Here is a 22,461-nt window from a genome sequence, read left to right on the forward strand (position 1 = left end):
TCGATAAAAATTCAGAATTGTGGAAAGACACAAAATTATACTGTAAACACAATTATTCGAGTTTTACGTACCATCAAAAATTTTACGGAAATGTGGATCTTCAACCGAACCGAATGGTAATAGTGACTTCAAAACATAAGTCGTAACATTTTTCTCAAATGTTTCTTGGTCAAACACACATTACCAGCGGCTTCTGTCAATTGAGACTTTCTTTTTTGATTTGTCAAATTGCTTTTTGTGCTCCAAATAATTTTTATACTCTTCAGAATGTTTTCTCTAAATAAATGAATATAATAAATAATTAAAAAAATAAATAAATTCAAAATGATAGAACACGAAGTGCGCAAGCGCGAAATAATTTGAAATTCAAAAACACCATTTTTTTACATTTTTAATTATAAACTTGGAATTAACATTTTATTTTTATTTTTTAATCCCGTATTTAGTGTTACGTCCGACGTCCCGCCTCACGTTTCTCCCACCTTCCTCGACGCTTGTCTTTACCTACCATTCCCACACTCCATATCTTGTCATCCTATTTCCATCTTGGCTTACACCACTCGCTATCGCCCTTACCTTGCTATTTCGATCCCCCTCTACCCTGTATCCTCGCTCATTTTCTCATGCAAGAGACCCACTCTGATTCCAACGCTCTTACCGCTTGCATTCAACTTCAACTCCCGTTCCCCAAAACCATTGTCTCAACTACTCCTCATCGACTTCACTCAATTTCCAAACCAAAATAAAAGTTATAATGATTCTGTAATTACTGTTCTTTCCTTTCCGTTCCCTGAACGAAAACGGCGACGACTACGAACCTACAAAAATATCACCCGAACCAACATCATCGGGTGGGTACATGGACTGCCGTCCCCCTGTACCGTAACATTCTGGTGGCAGCGGTTTTGCCGTCGACCTACCCTTTGTTCAGTGCTTCGGAAAATCTACGCAAGAAAAGTATTAATACGCAAAACTTCCGATATCATATCAATAAGTGATAGCCACGTAGACAGTGTTCGCCGGCAAATCAAGTGCGTACCTGACAAATTCAGGACCCGCAACGAACTGTGCAACGAGTGGAAATATACGACGCAAGAAAAGTGTTAATACGCAAAACTCCCGATATCATATCAATAAGTGATAGCCACGTCAAGAGTGTTCGCCGGCAAATCAAGTGTGAACCTGACAAATTCAGAACCCGCAACGAACTAAATATACGGACGACAGCCGATCTATACCACACATCACCTTTTGGAACCCAAAATTGTGATTAGCCCCCACCCGTTTCTGGACGCCTGCGACGCTGGAACAAGAATTTGGACCCAAGATTGGCATCACTCAGATACCTGGAACACCAAACCGAGACTCTTCAACACGCAACGGACTTCCCCGCCTACACCCTCCTCTTGCCGACGGACGACGTGCATCACACCTTCAAGTCTCACCTGCCTCCAGCCGCCTACAACCATGCTGTACCTTGCGTTTGTGTTCATCTTTGCTCTGTAAGTTCGTTGTAATCCTTAGTAATAAGTTGATATTTCATCCCCGTACCCATTGCCCATCTACGAAAATCGATATGGCACCAACTAATGAGACCGGTTCATCTTTTTGGTCAGTAAAAGACGTCTTACCGACGATCCCTGCATTCGATGGCAACAACATGCCTTTTGACCAATTTGTGGAACAATTGCGCCACGTGGAAACCCTCATTAGAGCTTCAGACAAAATGACCCTTGCTAAATTTGCACAATCAAAAATTACCGGCCCCGCTTCCCAATATTTAGTAGGCATTAATTGCAACGACGTCGAAGACCTTATAACGGCCCTCAGCCGAGCATACCGTCCAGACATCCCCGTACGTCAATTATCAATTCAATTAGATAGAATTACCCAACAACCGCGTGAGCGTGTCATCGATTACTCATGCAGAATAAGAGTAATATCAAACGAAATAAGCAAAGCTATCGAAAAAAAATACCCGCCAGACATAGCAAGCGCTTTGCTAAACGACTTAAGAAAAGACACTGCTAGAACATTCATTAGAGGGCTTAGACCAGAATTAGAGTGGAGAATAGCTACCATCAGACCACTCCCTACCTTTGATATCGCCGTCAGCGTCGCCGAAAGCGAGGAGACAGAGTTAAATAACCGTCAAATGCAACGCTTTGCACAATATTGTACTCCTCCTACACCTATGTATCCCCCAATTTCCGTCTCTGCCTGCCAAAACGATACCCCTCCACCTCAGGTGTCCATAACCCCTCCCTCATCCCCCCTCTAATGTCATTGCCCACACCTGGTTACGCGCATCAGCAAGCGCTCGGTGCAAGCACCCTCGGGCCTCCCGCAGATCGAACGAGGACCTCGCCGACTATTTGCCAATTCTGCAACCACCGAGGTCACCTGATCACGGAATGCCATCGCCTGCAAAATACAAGATACTGTACCAAATGTCGCAGAATGGGCCACTTTTACAATGAGTGCAACCAACCCAGCAGAAGCGACAAACTGTACTGCGATAACTGTAAGCGCAGAGGCCACACATCAGACCAATGTAGATCTCCCCCGCGTGATACCCAAAACCATGTAAGTTCGAATCAAGATTTAAACGGCAACACTGCCCGCGGGGAGAACGCGCCCGCGAGCTATGCAAACAACTAGCGTTCCGATCCACAAGACACATCTTAATAACAGCTTCAGCTGATCCCCCTTTAATTTCAATCGATACCCCTGAATTGACAAAGATCTCTAAATTTATTATCGACACCGGTGCAGACGTAAACTTAATCAAAGAAAGTTGTGTTAAGCCCTTCGTACGACGCACCACAGACGAACGTTTGACATTGACTGGTATAACGGACGAAAAGACGGAAACCATCGCAAAAACGGAAATACGCTTTAATAACAACTCCCATACCTTTCACTTGGTCCCTGATTCATTCCCAGTCCCACATGACGGTATTTTAGGCCAACCCTTTTTACGAAAAGAGAAAGCAACTATCTCATTCAACTCAAACTCGGTAATGCTTGGATCCTCATTGCCAATCCACTTCAACAAAATCGAACAACCTCCTCCTGAAACCGCACGTGTTATCACAATACAGGCCCGCACCGCGAAGGTCATCCCGATAATAGTTGCAAACCCAGATATCAAAGTAGGCTACCTTAAACACATTAATTTAGGCAACAATGTTCTTTGTGGTGAAGCAATAGTTCGAAATCAGAACGGCATCGCTTATTCCTACGTGTTCAATTGCAACGAATCTGTCGTAGAGATAGCATCTCCAACGGCAACCCTGGAAGAATTCGACGAACCACTGAGCACAGCCATGCCCGAAATTAAGTCTACCCCGCCGAATAATTCTGACAAAAATAATGGACAAAAATCCCCCCTTCCTATCCAAACCACTTCTCATAATAATTCATTAATTCTTTCCACTAATAATCACATATCCCGTCCGCCCCATTACCCCCCCTCCAACCCCCGCCAGCTCACTGACCTCGCACATCAGCAACCTGAGCCCCGCATACCTGATAACAGTGCACCTCGTCGTGGCGCCGCAACAGTACTCTTAACTGACAGTAGGTCAGAGAGATTGGACACACTAAAGAATAGTGTGTGCCTCGATCATCTAAATGACACCGAAAAACAATCAACACTCGACCTGCTAACAGAATTTAACCATCTTTTCTATCTCCCGGGAGATAAATTAGGCCATACCAATCTAACCCATCACACTATCCCCACGACAGACGACACACCAATTCACACCAAACAATATCGTTTTCCAAAAATCCACAAAGATGAAATCGAATCCCAGGTCAATAAACTCCTTCGGCAAGACCTTATTAAACATTCCGCATCTCCTTATAATTCTCCGGTTTGGATCGTCCCCAAAAAACCCGATATTGACGGTAATAAACGATGGCGCATGGTGATCGACTACCGAAAGCTCAACGAAAAAACAATCGGCGACGCCTATCCAATGCCCGACATCACCGAAATTCTTGATCAACTTGGCTCAGCTAAATATTTCTCTACATTCGACCTTGCTTCCGGCTTTCATCAAATTCCCATGCACCCCGATCACAGTGCAAAAACTGCGTTTTCGACACCCCGGGGTCACTATGAATTCTCCCGAATGCCCTTCGGACTAAAAAACGCCCCTGCCACGTTCCAAAGGCTCATGGATCAAGTCCTGCTAGGCTTACAAGGCAACGAGATGTTCGTATATTTGGATGACATAGTTATTTACGCTCGAAATTTACAAGAACATGAAATTAAATTCAGAAAATTGATGAAAAGACTAACTGAAGCCGGCTTGACTCTGCAGCCAGACAAATGCCAATTCCTGCGCAAAGAAGTCGTTTACCTTGGTCACCTTATCACTGAGTCAGGAGTTAGACCTGACCTCGGGAAGTTAGTAGCCGTGAAAGAATATCCTGTCCCGAAAAATCCCAAAAATGTTAAACAGTTCCTCGGTCTTTTGGGTTATTATCGCAGGTTTGTCCCAAATTTCGGAAAAATTGCAAAATGCCTCACTAACCTAACCAAGAAGGATACCCCTTTCATTTGGACATCCGAACACCAATCTGCCTTCGAAACCTTACGTGATTGTTTATGCAAAGAACCAATTCTCCAATACCCGGACTTCAGCAAGCCGTTTACGCTCACTACCGACGCGTCAAAATTCGCCATCGGTGCGGTTCTGAGTCAAGATAAGAACGGTGCCGACTTACCAGTAGCGTACGCATCCCGAGCACTCAAATCCGCTGAATTAAATTACTCGGTGCCCGATAAAGAATTTTTAGCCGCCTACTGGAGCATCAACCACTTCCGCCCCTACATCTACGGTCAGAAATTTACTTTAGTTACAGACCACGAGCCCCTCAAGTGGGTAAAAAGCGTTAAGAAGCCTAATTCTCGTTTATTACGATGGAGTCTAGAACTAGCAGAATACGATTTTGATACCAAACATAAATCGGGAAAAGCGAATGTCAACGCCGATGCTCTATCAAGAAACACGCCGCCTGACGTCGCACAAATTCTTCCTATAGATGCAAAACGCCCTCGTCCCACGACCGAATCCTCTGACAGCAAACCGAAAAAACGCACCAAAGAGACCCATCAGTACCCCCGACGCCCTCGACAGACCACAGACGAATCTACGAACCCGGCCCCGCTAAAATGCCCAAAAATCTCACAACCCACCTATCAAATGATATACCCCTCTGATTCTTCTGATCTCTCAGATGACGAATCCAGTGACAAAGAAACCGCAGTGCCTTTTAAACCTCCCCCCTCCATCCCACCTCCGCACCCGGTTCATCCCTACCCGAAACGCCATCGAGAAACGAATTCCTCTACAAACCCTGGACCACGTAAGAGACCACACCTGAGCTACTTTTCGGACACTTCAACTAGCTCAGATGACCTACAAACCCCAGAGACGAACTCAGAAGTTGATGACATTAATTCGTCTACCGATTTACCTAGCTCCCCTCACATTCACAACCCCTCCTATAGCGATTTCCTTATAGAATGCGACACGTTCCCTCTTATGCGTAATAAATATATTAAAGAAATAAAAGCCGACCTACTACAGCAAAAAGATAATTTGGCTCACTGCATATCAGCTGATTGCCAAATGTCAAAAGGAATCGCGTCACAGCTAAGAGAACGTAAATTCATAAATCGCGAACAACTTAGAGAATTCAATCCGACTGTGACTGACGTTATTTCTACCACTCACGGACACCGAAAAATTTATAACCTAGTGACAAAGCCAAAGTACAATGACAAACCCTTACCACACGTTTTTTTTGATACCTTGGTCAACTTTAGGAAAACCTTGGAAGAAGATGGTGTAACATCTGTCTCAATCCCGTTAATAGGCTGCGGACTCGACAAACTAGAATGGAGCACGGTGCGCAAAATGATCCACTATATTTTCAAAGATTCAAAAATGAATATCAACGTTTGTCGCCTTGACCCTCCGCTTTCAACCCCCACACACCACGACGACACAACGGTGTCCGTTGATAACGCCTCACCTGACCCCATCCCTTCCACATCTGGTAACCCCGCTCCCTCTCTTCGTCCGCCGCGTAAGAAACCGCGACCTCCGACCAAATCAGTCGCACCTCTCGCGACCCCACCTCCCCTCCCAGCCACGAACGTCGTCATGCCCCCGCCTGTAGGACCCCCGCGTCGTGCTAAGAGACGCCCAACAGCTGTCCCCAGGCCAGCGAACTCTACTACTCACCCCCCTCCGCCTCCTCCCTCAGTACCCACACTGGCCTCTGATAACGACAACAGCTCCAACTCGCTCACGGATACCGAATACCATACATGCGCCCGACAATCCGAATCCGATATGGAAACCACACACCCTGACCATGACATTGATCCCAATGTCGACGACGATTTGACCGATACCTCCCACGATTTCACGAACTTTGTTGACAACTTGGACGACATACCGGTAGCTGACAATGTCAAAGACACCAATGATGGTCTTTTGATGCTCAAAACCAATTATGCACACTTTATATCAACAGACTGCTCTTGGACTAAAGGCATATCATCACAACTTGCCCACAATAATATCGTTGACCCAGATATAGTTATGACGCCCCGTCCACAGAAATTTGATATTATCGAATCCAAGCATAACAGCCGACAGATCTTTACTCTAGTACTAAAATCAAAAGAATCAGATAAAAGCAACCTATATGATATTTTTCAACTCTTGTCTAAACTGAAAACAGTCTTGACCGATTCAATTCCGAAATCCCTCGCTTTCCCAATAACGGACGATAGTTTAGGTGGACTCGATCCTCGTGTTATCCGAAAACTCTTATCTTACCTTTTCGCAGACTTACAAATTCAAATTACGCTTTGCCGCAACACGACTGTCACCCCAGACGAATGTTTACGTAAAGAAATAATTAAAGAATGCCACGAATCATTAATTGGCGGTCATCAAGGCGTCACAAAAATATACAACCGCATTAGACAAAAATATTTTTGGCCCCACATGAAAGAGCAAATCCAAGACTTTATAAGAACTTGTGAGAGTTGCCAAAAGAAAAAACTAGTAAGAGTAAAAACCAGGTTGCCGATGGTGATAACAGATACTCCTGCCGATGCATTCGACAAAGTAGCACTAGACATCGTTGGTCCTCTCCCCCTTACTAAATCAAACAACAAATACCTTTTGACGATACAATGCAACTTGACGAAATTTCTGGACGCCATCCCTTTACCTGACGCCACTGCCAAAACAATAGGTGCAGCATTCGCGAAAGAATACATTACACGTTACGGTGCCCCTCGAGCAATACTTACAGACCAAGGACAGAATTTCATGAGCACAGTCATTAAGCAACTTTGTAAACTCTTTAAAATAAAACAAATTCGAACTACAGCTTACCGCCCACAATCTAACGGATCGCTAGAACGCAGTCACCTTGTTCTCACCGAACACGTCAAGCATTACACGAATGCTGGTAAAGACTGGGATGAATACATCCGCTTTGCTGTTTTCTGTTATAACACCGCGAAGCACGAAGGCACTAACTTCACTCCCCATCAGCTAATTTTCGGTTCCCATGCCAGACTTCCGACAGACGCGAACCCTGCCAGCGCTTACACCCGTTCCTACGATTCGTTCCTTCTAGATTTAATTTCCAACCTATCCAGCATACGAAAAAACGCCGCGGCTAACCTCATCTTAGCAAAGCATCGTTCCAAGACGTACTACGACCGTCGTACCAACAACCAAAATTTCGAAGCAGGCCAAAAGGTCTATCTACTAAACGAAACCCGATCTAAATTTGACGACCACTATAAAGGAGCATATACGATCAAGCGCATAATTGACGATATCAATGCCGAAATTTTCATCACCCCCCATAAGACCAAAATTGTCCATCTGAATAAACTCAAATTAGCACAGGAAGAAAGTGATTCAAATTAAACCACCTTTAGAAGCCAACAGCCGTATATTATCAATCTACCCGTAACTGCATCATATTACGCCTCATGCCCTGAATGACGTGCTCAAACGCTCAGCCGATCTAAGCACACACTACCGTACTCAAAGTAACAAGCATCGCCTCACCACCAACCTCAGCTATGGCGGAATCGTCTTCGCGTCCCTCTCAGCAGTTTTCCTTTGCTACAAACTCTCATTATTTAGAAGAATCTCAAAAGTATACTCTTCCTGTAAATCCAGGCGAATACGCCACAACCTCGACTCACGTCATCCAAGACCCCAGATCCTTTCCCACCATGCCATTTCCCACCCTCACCTAGAAAATAGGTCATTCCGTAAGGACCTGTCTCCTCGCACTTCGTCGCTGCCCCGAGCTCATTCAGAAATTGAAATGATGGAAATGTCCAAGCTACGACAACACCCACGTAAACTGCCCCGCGATCAGAGCCTTGACGCTAGTTCCGACTCCCTCTTCATCTGAACAGACTAAGCCCTCTACTACATATTTATAAGAACATATCCATTGTTATGCCCAAATATCATTCAATAAAAATGTCTCAAATTACGCTATTATAATAACCGTATACACTATCTACAATTATACCCCTGACATTGTCATTTAACTTTGACTTGTATCTATAATATCTACAATCAAAACCCTAAAAATTATAATTTAACTATAATCGTATATATACTATCTACAATTATACCCCTGACATTGTCATTTAACTTTGATTGTATCTATATTATCTACAATCAAAACCTTAAAAATTATAATTTAACTATAATCGTATATATATTATCTACAATCAAAACCCTAAAAAATTATAATTTAATTATAATTGTACCTTTATAATATGTAACTACTACACGCTTAAATTATAAGAACATACCAATTGTTGCAAAAAAAAAAAAAAAAAAACATTTCTGCTAAAAATGTATACTAACCCGCTTAAACGCGCATTAACCCTAGGCGCTATACTCTTTAAGGCAAACTATATTGTAATCTTTCGTAAGTGAGTCGATACATTACCCAAAAAATTCGGTTTTCCTTCGAACATTCGGCTCTGTACCCTCACCGAATGTTCTTCCCGAAGGGGGGGCGTGTTACGTCCGACGTCCCGCCTCACGTTTCTCCCACCTTCCTCGACGCTTGTCTTTACCTACCATTCCCACACTCCATATCTTGTCATCCTATTTCCATCTTGGCTTACACCACTCGCTATCGCCCTTACCTTGCTATTTCGATCCCCCTCTACCCTGTATCCTCGCTCATTTTCTCATGCAAGAGACCCACTCTGATTCCAACGCTCTTACCGCTTGCATTCAACTTCAACTCCCGTTCCCCAAAACCATTGTCTCAACTACTCCTCATCGACTTCACTCAATTTCCAAACCAAAATAAAAGTTATAATGATTCTGTAATTACTGTTCTTTCCTTTCCGTTCCCTGAACGAAAACGGCGACGACTACGAACCTACAAAAATATCACCCGAACCAACATCATCGGGTGGGTACATGGACTGCCGTCCCCCTGTACCGTAACATTAGGATCAAAATTTTCACTTTTAACTTTTAATCCGATTTTTGGGATTGAAAATTTATTTTCAATTTTTCAATCCGGTATTTGGGATTAGAAATTAAAAAATTATTTTTAATTAAGATTTTCGGGATTACAAGATAAAAAAAAATTTCAATTTAATTGCTAATTCAATTATCTTTTTGATGCATTATTTGCAACCCTGCCCAGAACAAAAGTGATCCATCACGAACTCAGGACAAAAATCATCCAACCTCAACATAACCTGGACAAAATAAACCCCAAAACAAACCTGAACAAAAATAATCAATCTTGCATTTATAAATGAAATATCGTGAGCATTGAATAATAATGATAATTATTGTTATTAACGATTGTTGATGTCGTGAATATTTAATTTAATGTTTCGTCAATCATTTATCATAGGTTATGTTTGTCTGACATGGAGTTACTATTCTTTAGGTACTTTTTGCGATAGGTTGTCATTGTCACAAGTTATTATACTAATGGTTTTCTTCAATGATTTTTCTTTGTCTTTTTTTTGTGGATTATATTGACATTAGCCATTGTGGATATTTTGTATTTTCTGAAAAAAATATTCGAATACTGATGGAATATTGACTTTTATCTTTATCTTAGACGTGTAAGGAATATAACAATGTCACCCCAAAATACATAAAATGTCGTGCGTCCGACAAATCTCTTTGGGAACATTCGTAGACAGCCCCGGATCTTCAATTTTTTTTTGAGGCGGGGCAAAAACTGAAAAATGCCGCCCCCGCCCACTTATATTTATTTTTACCTATATCATCTTTATGATTTCAGCTATCAGATGTCCACTAATTAATTGACATTTGGACATAGGCTTTCCGGAAATAATGCATCCATCGCTGTTCTTTCTGTGTTGAGCCTATTTATTTACAGATATATAGACATGAACGTGTAGTATATATATTTTAACACAGCACAGGATAGGATTTAAAATAAAAATATGTACAATAAAAATAAAAATCAAATATATTATTGCATTTGTGAATTGAAATTACAATTTTACTCTTCGAGCTTTTTGTTCAGCAAATAAATCTATGGCCTTGTCATAATTTAACTCGTGTGCAATTCGATTTTCTATAGCTAAGATTGCAAGACTCGATAAGCGTTCCTGGCTCATAGAAGATCGCAAATAATTTTTAATTAGTTTTAGTTTGCTAAAACTTCGCTCACAGCTTGCGGATGTAGTAGGAAGCGTAGGGTAAATTCGCAGGGCAATACAAATATTAGGAAAAGCATCCTGCAAATCATGCGCATAGATCTGTTGCAAGAGATAGAAACCGTTAGCCTTTTCTATATCACCAAATGAAAGCGGAGCTTGCTCTTTAAAAACGTAGAGTTCCTGGCAGAATTCAACGGCGCTTAAATCTCGCTCGTATTTTCGAGCCAGATCTGCTCCATACTTTTGCAGTTCTTCAATTGACATTTTCAAAATATTAGTACTATTAAGAAAAGGAAAATTCAAATTCAGCATGATAGCACAATCAAACCTCTTTTTAATTTCTGATATGATTCGATCAAATACCATCATTATTTCTTTAGAAAATAGCTGAACAGGTTGGAGTGTTTGTAATTCGTCTTCACACATCTCATCGAAATGTTTTTTTTTACGTTTTGGAATTCGTTTGTTTTGCAAAATAGAGTCAACACCACTTTTTTCAGCAACTTCTCCAGCCTCTTTTATCCAATATTTCATTGGATTTTGTCTCATTTTATGCAAAGTTTTGAGCAGACCATCCATTAGTGCCACGGAACGGGCAAGGATAATATCTTCTTTCTGAATTTCTGTATTCACTCGATTGATTCCGCGGAGAATATTCGCCCAAATAGTTAAATTAAGAATAAATTAAAAATTCTTTATAGCAGTTAAGAGATGACCTGCCTCGTAGTTAACTTCTGGAGCATGAGAAGTTTGCTTAACTTCTTCTAAGGCTTCCGCTATTTCTGGCAAATTATTTAATAGGGCATTCACAGCAACATGTTTCGCCGACCATCTCGTCTGACTACTTCCTTTTAAATTTGTTTTGACGTATTTTTTCATAATGTCCCACTTAGTAGTGGAGCCAACAAAAAAGCAATATACTTTTTGAATCAGTCCAAATAGGTTAATAGCTTCCTGGCATGATGAGGCAGAATGAACACCTACAAGATTTAAGGAGTGAGCCAAGCACGGTACGAACTCGGCCAGCTCATTCCTTTCTGCAATCCTGGCTTGTACTCCTTTATGGATGCCGGCCATATTGGACCCATTATCATAAGATTGGCCACGACATTGTCCAATATCTAAATCATCAACTACCAATTTTTCTAAAATCTGTTGACAAATGTCCTCTCCTGTCTTTCCAGCAACTTCTATGAAATCAATGAAACTTTCTTTTATTTCACACACATCGCCAGTTCTTTTAACATATCGAATTACCTGGCTCATTTGTTCTGTATGGGATACATCTGGAGTCCAGTCGAACATTATTGTGTAGTATTTGGCTTCTTTGATGTCATTTAAAATGCTATTTTTAACTGTTTTTGCCATTATGTAAATTATTTCATTCTGTGTTGTCTTTGATAAATATGATACTTGTCCCTTTTTTAAGTGTTTTAATTGGGTGTGCGAAAAAAAAATTTTTATCACCTCTTTTATGCTAAAACAAAACATTGACCGTAAAGTACAATAAATTTGAATGAATTTTTCATTATTGACCTTTCTTCAATTAAATAACGGGAATTTTATAATCGCGAAAATTCGAACCGTGTCACGTGATTATGAAACGCATCACCATTGGCGGCCTGAGCCGATGACGTCATGATGTTACAGCCAAAAACGCGGCAGTCGACGATACACAGCTTTCGAAGTTCTGTTAACAAGTTTCAATTATTATAAGTACTCAAACTACCACGTGTATGAAAAAATGTGCGATACGGGTTTTGTCAAGGCAACGGCTAGTAATCTACCGACCATAGACATATTTATGGTCACAGAATTTTTAAAAGCAGATGATCGATTTAATGCTGCAGAAGTTCGGGGTGCCAAAGCATCAATGTAAGTCTCTAAGATGTATAATTGTTAAAACTTTACCAACAAAATATCGTATGTTAATTGTAAAAATTAGTTTTAATAAAGTTTTTATTCTATCACAGGGCATGTCGCGAAAGTTATGGAGATAAAGCTATAGGTTATGTACAGCTGAAGCGAGAAGGAAACATCTGCACCGTTAAATGTCGCGTATGTCCTGAACATAAAGTTCGAAGTAAGGCTTATGTGGCGACAATAACTATAAACGAAAAAGATAATGAAATTCAGAATGTCCAGTGTCATGATTGTGCTGCTGCGACAGGTAAGAATTTACTTGTATAGTAATAATTAAGGTGGGGTTAACTTAGATTTTAAAATCATAGATGCTTTTTGCTGGAGTATTGCGATTTTGGGATTCAGTTGCATTATAGTACTTCCACTTTCCACGAACATTTATAAATATTCATTAATTTTGAAGTTATGGATTTAAAAGCATTCCTTTTTTATGCATTGATATAAAAATCTTTTCACAATGAATTTTTCATCGAAGCTACCTAAAATTTTCTTTGTTACCTTTCAAATGTATGATAAACCAAACGCAGAATGAACTTCTTGAAATGTTGTTTTTAAACTCATTTTGAACGTATGAATTTTTAAATGAAAAATATGAATTAGATCTCAAAGCATTTATAATTTTGCCGTGATATCAAATTGAACTCTACTCATTTCTTGTTATATCATTTATTTCAATATGAAGGTGGATGTAAGCATGCCCTGGCATTCCTCATGTGGTTACATCGACGAAGCGAAGACCCTGCTCCTACAGAAGTGGAATGTTATTGGAAAAAATCTCGGTTATCCGGTGTAGGAACTGCTATCAAATATATCGAATCGAAGGATCTAGGAAACCAAGACTCAAGATCGGTGTTGAGTCATCCTCCAAATAATGAGACATTCTTGCAAAAAGTACTCGATATAGCCCAGGCGCAACAAATTGATGGCCAGATTTCAAGAATATCCTTTCAATTGATTGGTGAAAGAACCAGTAACTTATCAATGCACAGATTAGCTCTTCAGTTTTATTCACATGAATCTCCTCAATGTAAATCAGTAGGCGATTTTCTAACTCTTTGTACTAATGAAATGACGAAAGACTTGTGCGATGAAGCTCAAGTGATTACAAAAGAGCAAAGTAATTGCCCATTGTGGTACGATTTGAGATATGGAAGAATCACAGCGTCTAAACTACACGAATCAGCTCACTGCAAGACAGATAATGGGTCACTTGTAAATCAAATTATTGGAGTATCCAAGATACATGAAACAAATGCGATGCTACGTGGAAAGAAACTAGAAAATGATGTGTTAGAGCAAATTCAAAGTCTATTGCAGACAAATATTCAAAATGCAGGACTTTTTCTCTTACCCGAATTTCCCATTTTGGGAGCATCACCTGATGGATTAACGAAACAATATATTGTGGAGATAAAATGTCCTATGAATGAAAAATCTTTCAACAGATTTCTCTCCAATGGTGTAATCAATCCTCGCTGCATCGCACAAATGCAGCTACAAATGTTATTGACTGACAGAAAAAAAGGATTATTTTGTGTTGCTGATCCATCCTTCGAAACTACCAAACAAGTTCATATGCAGTGGCTTGAATTCGAGGCAGCAGCAACACAAGATTTGATTCAAAGAGCTACATTATTTTGGACCAATAATATATTTCCTAAGATAATGTCATCTGTACAGAAATAAACTTGACTTAACTAACTAATAAAATCTGTTCAAGTTTTATACTATTATAACTTAATATAATAAAAAAAGTCTTATCAAAATCTATTTTGCTTTTCCTTTATAATACAGTTACTGTATAAAATGTCAATTTAATAAACATACTTATAAGGTTATAAAATTATAAGATTTTTATTCAAGTACTGAAAAATACATTTTAATTATTGGAGATTGTAAATTAACTAATGCTGATGCGATGGTGATAACGTCATCAGTATAAGATAACATACTGTGATTAATGACAGCATGTGGTTTCAGGAAATCGAATTCTCTCAATCTGCCAATGACTCTTTCCACGTGGATGCGCAAGCTGGCAATACGCTTTGTCTCTAACACTTCAGATTTTTCAGGTTTAACTGAAGACGATACACTGGGTGGTTTTAATAATTCACAATTTTTCATTGATAATAAGCTCTGTATACTTTTAAAGCCCCGGTCTGCCATCACACCACTATTTGCAGGAAGCTTATCTAATATACCACATTTTTCGAATAACAGCACATCTGAAATTCTACCTCCGTATCCGGTAGAAATATAGTTGATAAAGCCATCAGGCGAACAAGAAATCAAATATTTTAATGTATTGCACTTCTTATATTCTGACCAAGTCAGTGCCTGATTGACAGGATCACTGGGCTTCTCAATTTGTATTTCAAGAGCGTCAACTATAGATCGAACATGACTATATGTACCTCTGAAAGCTATTGGTAAAATTTGTTTAACCGCGGTACGGTCCGGAAAAAAAATGAAAGTTTTCAACATATGTGCCAATATTGGAGTTGTTTTTCTGAAAATAAAGCTTGCATTAGAAGTGGTCATACCAAACTGTTCTCCCATTCTCTCAAACGTGTCTTGCGTTCTAATTTTCATCAAGCATAATTTGATATTATCACTTTTAATTTTAGTATGTGAGCTAAGAATGTCCAGTAAAAAGGACCACTCATTCGGAACACCTAGGTATGACTTCATATTTATACTGATAAAATAGTTTGTGAGTTTTACAGCATCTGGAAATTTTTTCTGGGGACTATCTGAATTACTTGAATGGGATCCCTCTGTAGGCTCAAAATAATCAGTAGAACTGATAAATTCACTGACTGGTCGTGAGACTGTACTTGATGACTTTAAATCAGTTTTTTGTGCTTTAATTTTTGGTATTAACTTGATAGGAGATGTTGCGCTATCCATAAGATTGGAAATTTTGATTGGCGAGGAACTCGTATGACAAATCGATGGCATTATCTTACACATGGTAGCAATACTACGGTATCGTTTTCGAATATTAACTTGTACGCCAATACTATGCTCAGTGGGGTTATACTCGGTTTGAGTTTGTGCATCCACTTTCACAGTCGCTGTGTCAAATATTCTGGAGTCGCTGACTAGATCACTATTAGAATTTATATCTTCCATAGATCTATCGAGGACTTCGTTCTCTCCTTGTAACTGTGCAAATGTGCTTGGTAGACTTTCAGAAGAGCAGGGTGGAATTTCAGCAGCTAACATTTCATTAATTTCATGCAATCTTCTTCTTTTCTCTGCGACAGGTCGTGGAGGTGCATTTGCTGAACGTTTGCGGTTAGGTTGACATTCAAATTTATGTGGAACTGCAGATAATTTCATTCTCGCTGGACCTCCCTGATATGTATAATACAAATAGTTGTCCATATCTTCATGCAGCTGCCCAAAAAATGAGTAACATTAGCTCCCACAAAAGTTTAAACTTATTGTTATTGAGGTTATAAGTCTAGGATTTGATTTTTTTTTTTGGCTAAATTTTTACATTCTTATATACTCGCGTTGTGAAATAAAACAGGCACGTGGGATGATTTACTTTATATTGTAAGAAACTATACTTACATTGAAATGGTCTTCGCAGCAAAAGTAATTTGAAGCAGACTTGGGGTAATCACGACGTGCTGCAGCAAACCATCGTTTCCGACGCTTTACTTCTTTTGGCACTGTTACGAATACTTTTTCAGGGGTGCGTTTCGTAGTATTTTTGCACAAGGGCACAAAACACACTCTATAAGTTTTTATTTTGCTCATTTCAACGGAAAATTAGTAAATTCGCCTTGGATTCTGCGCCAACGCACGTATTTAGAATATATTGCTGGAGCGCGTATAACATCGTGACGTCACTATCGATTCGACCAACATCGGGTATCTCCGGCACGTAGTCGGCTATCTCCACTTACGTTTAAATAAGTAAAATTTCAAAATTCGATATCTCGGCCAATTTTGAAAATTTTACAAAAATATAAATATTCTACAATGAAACTTATACCCAAAGAATCGAACGAAACAATAAAAAAAAATCATTTGCAGACCCAATTGAAACTTAAGAGTTGAATTATGTTTGGCGAGCGGGGAAATTAAGTTCAAGAAGTTACCTTGACTAGGCTGAGGACATTGTGTGATCAGATCGCTAAGAGTTTCGTGGGACCCGCGAAAAGAAAGGCAGTTTGTGGATAGATACAATACAGCATCCATAACAATACGCAGGATCTGTCTCCATTTTTCTTTCTCTGAGTGAATTACTCTCTCAATGTCTTGATCAATACCCTGGCATGATTTCACTTGTTGTACCCGTGTTTTCCACTTGATCATACACTCTTTGTGCATTTGAGTTGCCTCGTGTTCGGTTAATCTCTCTGAAACTTTTTTCCAATTAATAAACCCTGTAGAACACAATGCAGATGAGGCGGTAGAAGACGGTTTCTGGTAAATCTTGCAGCACGCACAAAAAATTACCTTTTTTATCTTAAAATATATAAGCCAAGATCTTTTAACCCTTTCGCAATTAGCCAACGTCCTGTACCACATAGAAGATGTTAAATGTCTGCCATTGCGTTCAGTAGATCTAAATACAATGTTTTCGGGGTGATTTTCTGCTAATAATACAGCCTGATTGCTAAAGAAAGACCGTTGTTGGTCAATCATTTTTTCCACCCCTGGCCAATTGCCTGGGTCCGTCAAATGAAATCCAGTTTTTTGCAGTTCATCCGAATCCGAGTGCGGCGATTTAGATCCTTCGTATTCTGGCTTTGTTTTTTCAAGTTGTTCTGGTTGCTCTTCGCACATCGATAAAGATGGTGAAGTTTGCACTGTGAAATCAGATTGTGCAAAATCTTGATCCGTTCGATCGGGCAAAGTGCGAGAAACATCCTCTAACTGAATATCAACTTCGGAAGTTGCAGCAGATACTGACCGGTCACCCCCTCTGCGAAGCCAATTTTTCATATTATCTGCACATTGTTTTCCCTGCAACTCCTTATATTTAGCCTTTTTCCTGTATTCCGCTCCCGATAGCTTTTTTCTTGGCGCGCTCATAATTACAACCTTTAAACAAAAATAATCAATTTCCTTGTTGAAAACATTTCAATCTAATAAATATTTTTAGTAAATAAATCGACCGGTAAACAAGATCATTGCATGGAACAGTAAAATTTTCAACTCAACGCAACGTAGGTACCACGATCTGACTACAATGTCACTAACACTACAATTTACGAGCGCAGTTATGATACCGATGAGTGCGCGCGAGCGCGTGGCAACCGCCCGAGTTACAGGTACCTACGCGCCGTCGACGGCGTATTAAAAACGGAAAAGAAACCTCTGTGCTCCATGTCACAGTACTGACCGCCAATAAAAACCTTTTAAAAAAGAATCGTCCGCCCACGTTCGATTTTCCTCGCGCGGCTTTTGTTTTTCGGTTTTTTGGGCGTGACTAGAAAAGGACTTAACCACGGACTCTCGCACGGCTCTATGATATCAAGAGATGAAACAAAAAACAAAAGCCGCGCGAGGAAAATCGAATGCGGGCGGACGATTCTTTTTCAAAAGGTTTTTATTGGAGGCCAGTACTGCGACATGGAACACAGAGGTTATGGTTTGTCATGCTACAAGATAAAGCGATGCGCAGTCAGCCTGGGAGCGAGCTGAACGGCAACCTACAGGTGCCATTTGCAGCACGGTTACGGCTGCTTATTCGTTTTAAACTGCTGCATTGCATTGTATTGAATTAATAGCTGGAATAAAAAGGCTGTTTTACTTCTCAGTCATCCGATGGCTACCATCGTGTAATAAACAAAACACGACACGCACGACGGCGTAAAAATTTTAAGTAATAGTTTAAATAACGACGAATTGACGACGTAAGTGATTGCACGTATTACATTGAATCTAAAAAATAAATATAGTAACTTAAAAAGCATGAGATAGTTATGATAAAATGCTTACCTAGAAAGACGATCGATGAACTGTGATAGATTTATTGATGCGACACTAATACAATCAGTATTTTAAAACAAAAAACCGTCGTGGAGAGAGATCGACGAGGGAGTTTTCGAATATAGCTTCATCCCTTTCGCACGCACGGTAAACAGACGCGTGCTGCCGCGATCGGCGATTCCTGCGGGCGCGTATTTTGAACTATGCCTACGCGCCTTGCGAATAATAATGTTCGTGCAGCGCGTCTCACTCTGCGCTCTCGCCGCGCCCGGTCACATGGTCCGTGTGCTGTACCCCTGGGTATCGGTCGAATTGATATGGCCATAGTAAAACAAGAGTGAAATTTCTGTACTTGTTCTATTGTCACATCCTCGATGCTCTCTGCCCCTACTCATTAGTTTTATTTCAGTTTTCGATTAAATTCATTTATATCTTATATTTTTGAGTCTCCGTATGCATTGTATGCATACGACTTTCTTTGTCACTTTTTACAGCTCTGGGAAATAACCACCCTCAGCTTATAATAATCTTACTCATTTAATAATGTTACGGGATAATCCTTACCTAAACAGACTAGAATATACAAACTCTCTAAGAGTAACCAGATGACCGGAAATCGCTTCTCGATATTTCCAGGTATGCAGAATCTGGCACGCACGTGCAACGGATTAAAATCCATATAGCCATCTTTGAAGTGCCTGTTTGGACAGGGTCATCCCGAACATACAGTAGAATATTTTTTATCATGTACCAAAACAAGCACGGCAATTCCCACCCGCACTCATGGAAGAGGCGGGATTAGTCAAGATAGTTTTGCACGCTACACCGTACCCAAAGGGCGGGGGTAGTTAATGGCGAATGGAAAACTCAAAATCTTATCAAGACTTCCTTATTGGGCAGCTTTCTCAAAGATGCTGGGAACCAATCGGGAAGTAGTTTCTCTGAATTCTCAATTCTCAATTCTCAGTTTTCTGAACAGTTAGTTGTTACACAGACGTCAAACAGTTGCTACACAGACGTCAAACAGTCGTGACATAGCCGTCAAGCAGTCGTTACCGTTTCGTTAAGCAGTCATTACATTTTCGTCAACCAGTCTTCAACAAGAAGAAGCAGCTCTCAGTTTTTTCAAGACATTCATTGCTCAATTCTCATTCGCAATTTTCATTGCTCAATTCTCATTTTCTCTAGTCTCATTCTCAGGCTTCATTTTCTAATATATCTTCTGAGTTATTAACAGTCTTCAACAAGAAATCGTTCTTTCAGTTTTAGGCAGATCAATCAGACCAGAGAATCTGTTAGAAATTCAAAAGGTCTTTTATTTTATTTAATTTAACAAACCAAAGTGCTAAAAGGGAATTCCGTGACTTTACATTTAAACCTTTCATCTTTTATACTTAAAATCATTATAAGAATTTTCTTTAAACTTAATTTGAATAAACAAATAATCGTGTGTTGAACCTTAATTGAATAAACAAATATTCGTGTGTTAAACTTACATCGCGAGTTAAACAATTAATTACCTTTAACGCCTAATATAAGTTAAACGATCAGTAACTTTATACTGATCTCACCACCGGCCGAACACGCAGAGCCGCCCACATAGCCCGAATCAATGGTGACCAGCAAAAGGTAAGTGACCATTTTATTATCAAAATCGGTTCAACCAAGAGGGAAAACGACATCAAAATTCAAATAATTCACCATCCGGGAGAACTAGTCCGAGCCAAGCGTTATATTTTTGGGAGTGGTTTGGTCATCAGCCAACCCAGCCCATAACACTATTATTTATTCTGTGGTCAAAGTTAAATAAATGATGAGTTGTCCATTCGTCTGTAAAGTGTGAATTTGGCCGCCCTCTGAACTTGCCGCCCGGGGCATAGGCCCCGGCTTGCCCCCCCCCCCCCCCCCCCAGATCCGGGGCTATTCGTAGACCACGCACCTACATATGGGTAAGTGCACCAATTATAAACAAATAAACGGGACGGCAAAAAACGGTTCGTCTACAATTTTTACGTTGTGTAGTGTGTAATAAGATTGGAAAGTGCACCAAGTTTGAACCCTTTTGCACTTACCGTTTGCGAGAAATGCCACATTAAAGTTTATTATACTTTGATCTTATTGAGGTTCAACAAATTGTTTTCAGATTGAGACAGAAGCAACTCACTCTCTTCTATTTGTTTCGTCTAATTGACGGATATTATTGATAGTTCTATTCAAAATCGTTTTTAGTTTGAATTGCTTCTACTGGACGCGGCCTGGGTCAAGTGCTGTCGAAGCTCAGGATGTATATTTTGTTGGGCGCCAGTTAATTGTCAAAACTAATGAAAACGAAGTAACGGCTACGTTCAATCGGCTAATAAATAATAACAAATGAATAATAATTAGACCCCATTCGCAGGGGGGTCCATTTGGGGACCCAAGGAAGGGAGAATCTAAATTTTCACGAGTATAGAAAGAAAGAATTGGACAGAATATACAAGTTTATTGTACTTACAAATTGTTGTCAAGATCTGACTCTTTGTATATTTCATCAACATACAATCATTTCATCAATATTTCATCAACATTTCACCCGACGTATGTCGACACTATAGCAGGGTATATGTGGAAATCAGAAAAAAAAATTCCCGGGTTTTTCCCGGATTTCCCGGTAAACAAAATTTTTTTTCCCGGGTACCTTGACATCGATTATCGGTTTTACTTTCCATATCAAAGAAATAACAAACCTGTGATATATTTTTATGATGCTGTGCCTTAGGCTTTTTAAATGTTGTTCATAGCTCGCAAAATACAGAATTCTGTTCACGAAGTCTGAGGTTCACACAGCAATGTGTGCGAGAGCTATTCATCGCCATATTAAGGAATTCAGGATACATTAATAATTCGAATATCTCAAATATATTAGAACCTTTATTTGCCATTACGTACATTTTATCAACAGATAAGAACCTGTAGTCTGTGGGACTGAAATATGACCAGATTTGATATTTAAAATCGTTGGAATAAAAATAAGGATAATAATTATGTTATTCATCAATTACGTGTAGCTTTACTTGACTAGGTTAACTATAAGATATTGCAACATACTATCCGAGATATCACAGCATACTAAGAAATTAGTCCGTAATACTACGTTTTAGAAAGAGCCATGGTCTGTCCCTCAATTATCTCTTTCTCTCTTTAGGCATCCTGAATTGCACTGTCCAATTTTACGTTTTTTGCCGTGAGTTCCCGTACTTGAGCTTTATCAATTTTTCGTTCGGTCCTAGCATCACTTTCTTGCAATTCAGTTGCCTTGCGTTCTTTAAGATCCTCATGGTAACGTTCACGAGCATTGCATACTGAGTGGATCAGCGATTTTGAAATGGAAAAAAGTTCTACTCCACCAAAAGTCTTAACGGTGTCATACACGATCCTCTTGCTTACTATTGTTTCCCCTCTCATGTTTTCAAAGAGACACTCGGCATTCATCGAAAATCCTCGTTCTACTGCAGACTGGCCATGAGACAAGGTAAGGGCGATTTCTAGTACCTTTTTTAAATCATCGCAACTGGAACTTTCAATTTCCAAACATTTTACCCAGAAATCGTCCAGGCGTTCTTCGTTCATCTTGAATTGAGGGAAATTATGTTTGGCTGAAAGGCTTGAGCAAACTCAATTAAATTGAACTTCTGCTCTATCGGCACACTCTCCAATAATCCAGTTATGTTCAACGAGGCTTTTTAATAAAAGAGTAAATCGCTCGGACCCCGTCATTAGACATGCGATTGTCGAATCAAAGCAGCTGATAGCTTTTGTCAACTTGTGTTTAAGAGCACATCTTTCCATCATCT

General features: G+C 39.8%; 2 protein-coding genes across 2 annotated transcripts; one reads left to right on the forward strand and one right to left on the reverse strand.

The window, feature by feature from the left end:
- Window positions 1-10,342: 10,342 nt before the first annotated feature.
- LOC124406245 lies at window positions 10,343-11,299 on the reverse strand. The gene is made up of 3 exons (XM_046881598.1): window positions 11,079-11,299; window positions 10,595-11,030; window positions 10,343-10,450 (listed from the first exon to the last, which is right to left on the reverse strand). Exons 1-3 carry the CDS (start codon window positions 11,297-11,299, stop codon window positions 10,343-10,345), a joined length of 765 nt encoding a protein of 254 aa, XP_046737554.1.
- Window positions 11,300-12,494: 1,195 nt separating this feature from the next.
- LOC124406246 lies at window positions 12,495-14,359 on the forward strand. The gene is made up of 4 exons (XM_046881599.1): window positions 12,495-12,625; window positions 12,724-12,920; window positions 13,356-13,885; window positions 13,991-14,359. The coding sequence occupies exons 1-4, from the start codon at window positions 12,495-12,497 to the stop codon at window positions 14,357-14,359; spliced, it is 1,227 nt and encodes a 408-aa protein (XP_046737555.1).
- Window positions 14,360-22,461: the final 8,102 nt, after the last annotated feature.

This window comes from Diprion similis, chromosome 5 (genome assembly GCF_021155765.1).
Source record: "Diprion similis isolate iyDipSimi1 chromosome 5, iyDipSimi1.1, whole genome shotgun sequence".
Lineage (NCBI taxonomy): Eukaryota > Metazoa > Arthropoda > Insecta > Hymenoptera > Diprionidae > Diprion > Diprion similis.

What these genes read in the sequence shown, in the direction of transcription:
- LOC124406246 (XM_046881599.1), top strand. Translation starts at nt 12,495, where the DNA reads ATGTGCGATACGGGTTTTGTCAAGGCAACGGCTAGTAATCTACCGACC. An exon ending in CGGGGTGCCAAAGCATCAAT is followed by an intron (nt 12,626 to 12,723) that starts GTAAGTCTCTAA and finishes ATTCTATCACAG; the next exon opens with GGCATGTCGCGAAAGTTATG. An exon ending in TGATTGTGCTGCTGCGACAG is followed by an intron (nt 12,921 to 13,355) that starts GTAAGAATTTAC and finishes TTCAATATGAAG; the next exon opens with GTGGATGTAAGCATGCCCTG.
- LOC124406245 (XM_046881598.1), bottom strand. Translation starts at nt 11,299, where the DNA reads ATGAGACAAAATCCAATGAAATATTGGATAAAAGAGGCTGGAGAAGTT. An exon ending in ATATCAGAAATTAAAAAGAG is followed by an intron (nt 11,031 to 11,078) that starts GTTTGATTGTGC and finishes TTTTCTTAATAG; the next exon opens with TACTAATATTTTGAAAATGT. An exon ending in CTGAACAAAAAGCTCGAAGA is followed by an intron (nt 10,451 to 10,594) that starts GTAAAATTGTAA and finishes GTAAATAAATAG; the next exon opens with GCTCAACACAGAAAGAACAG.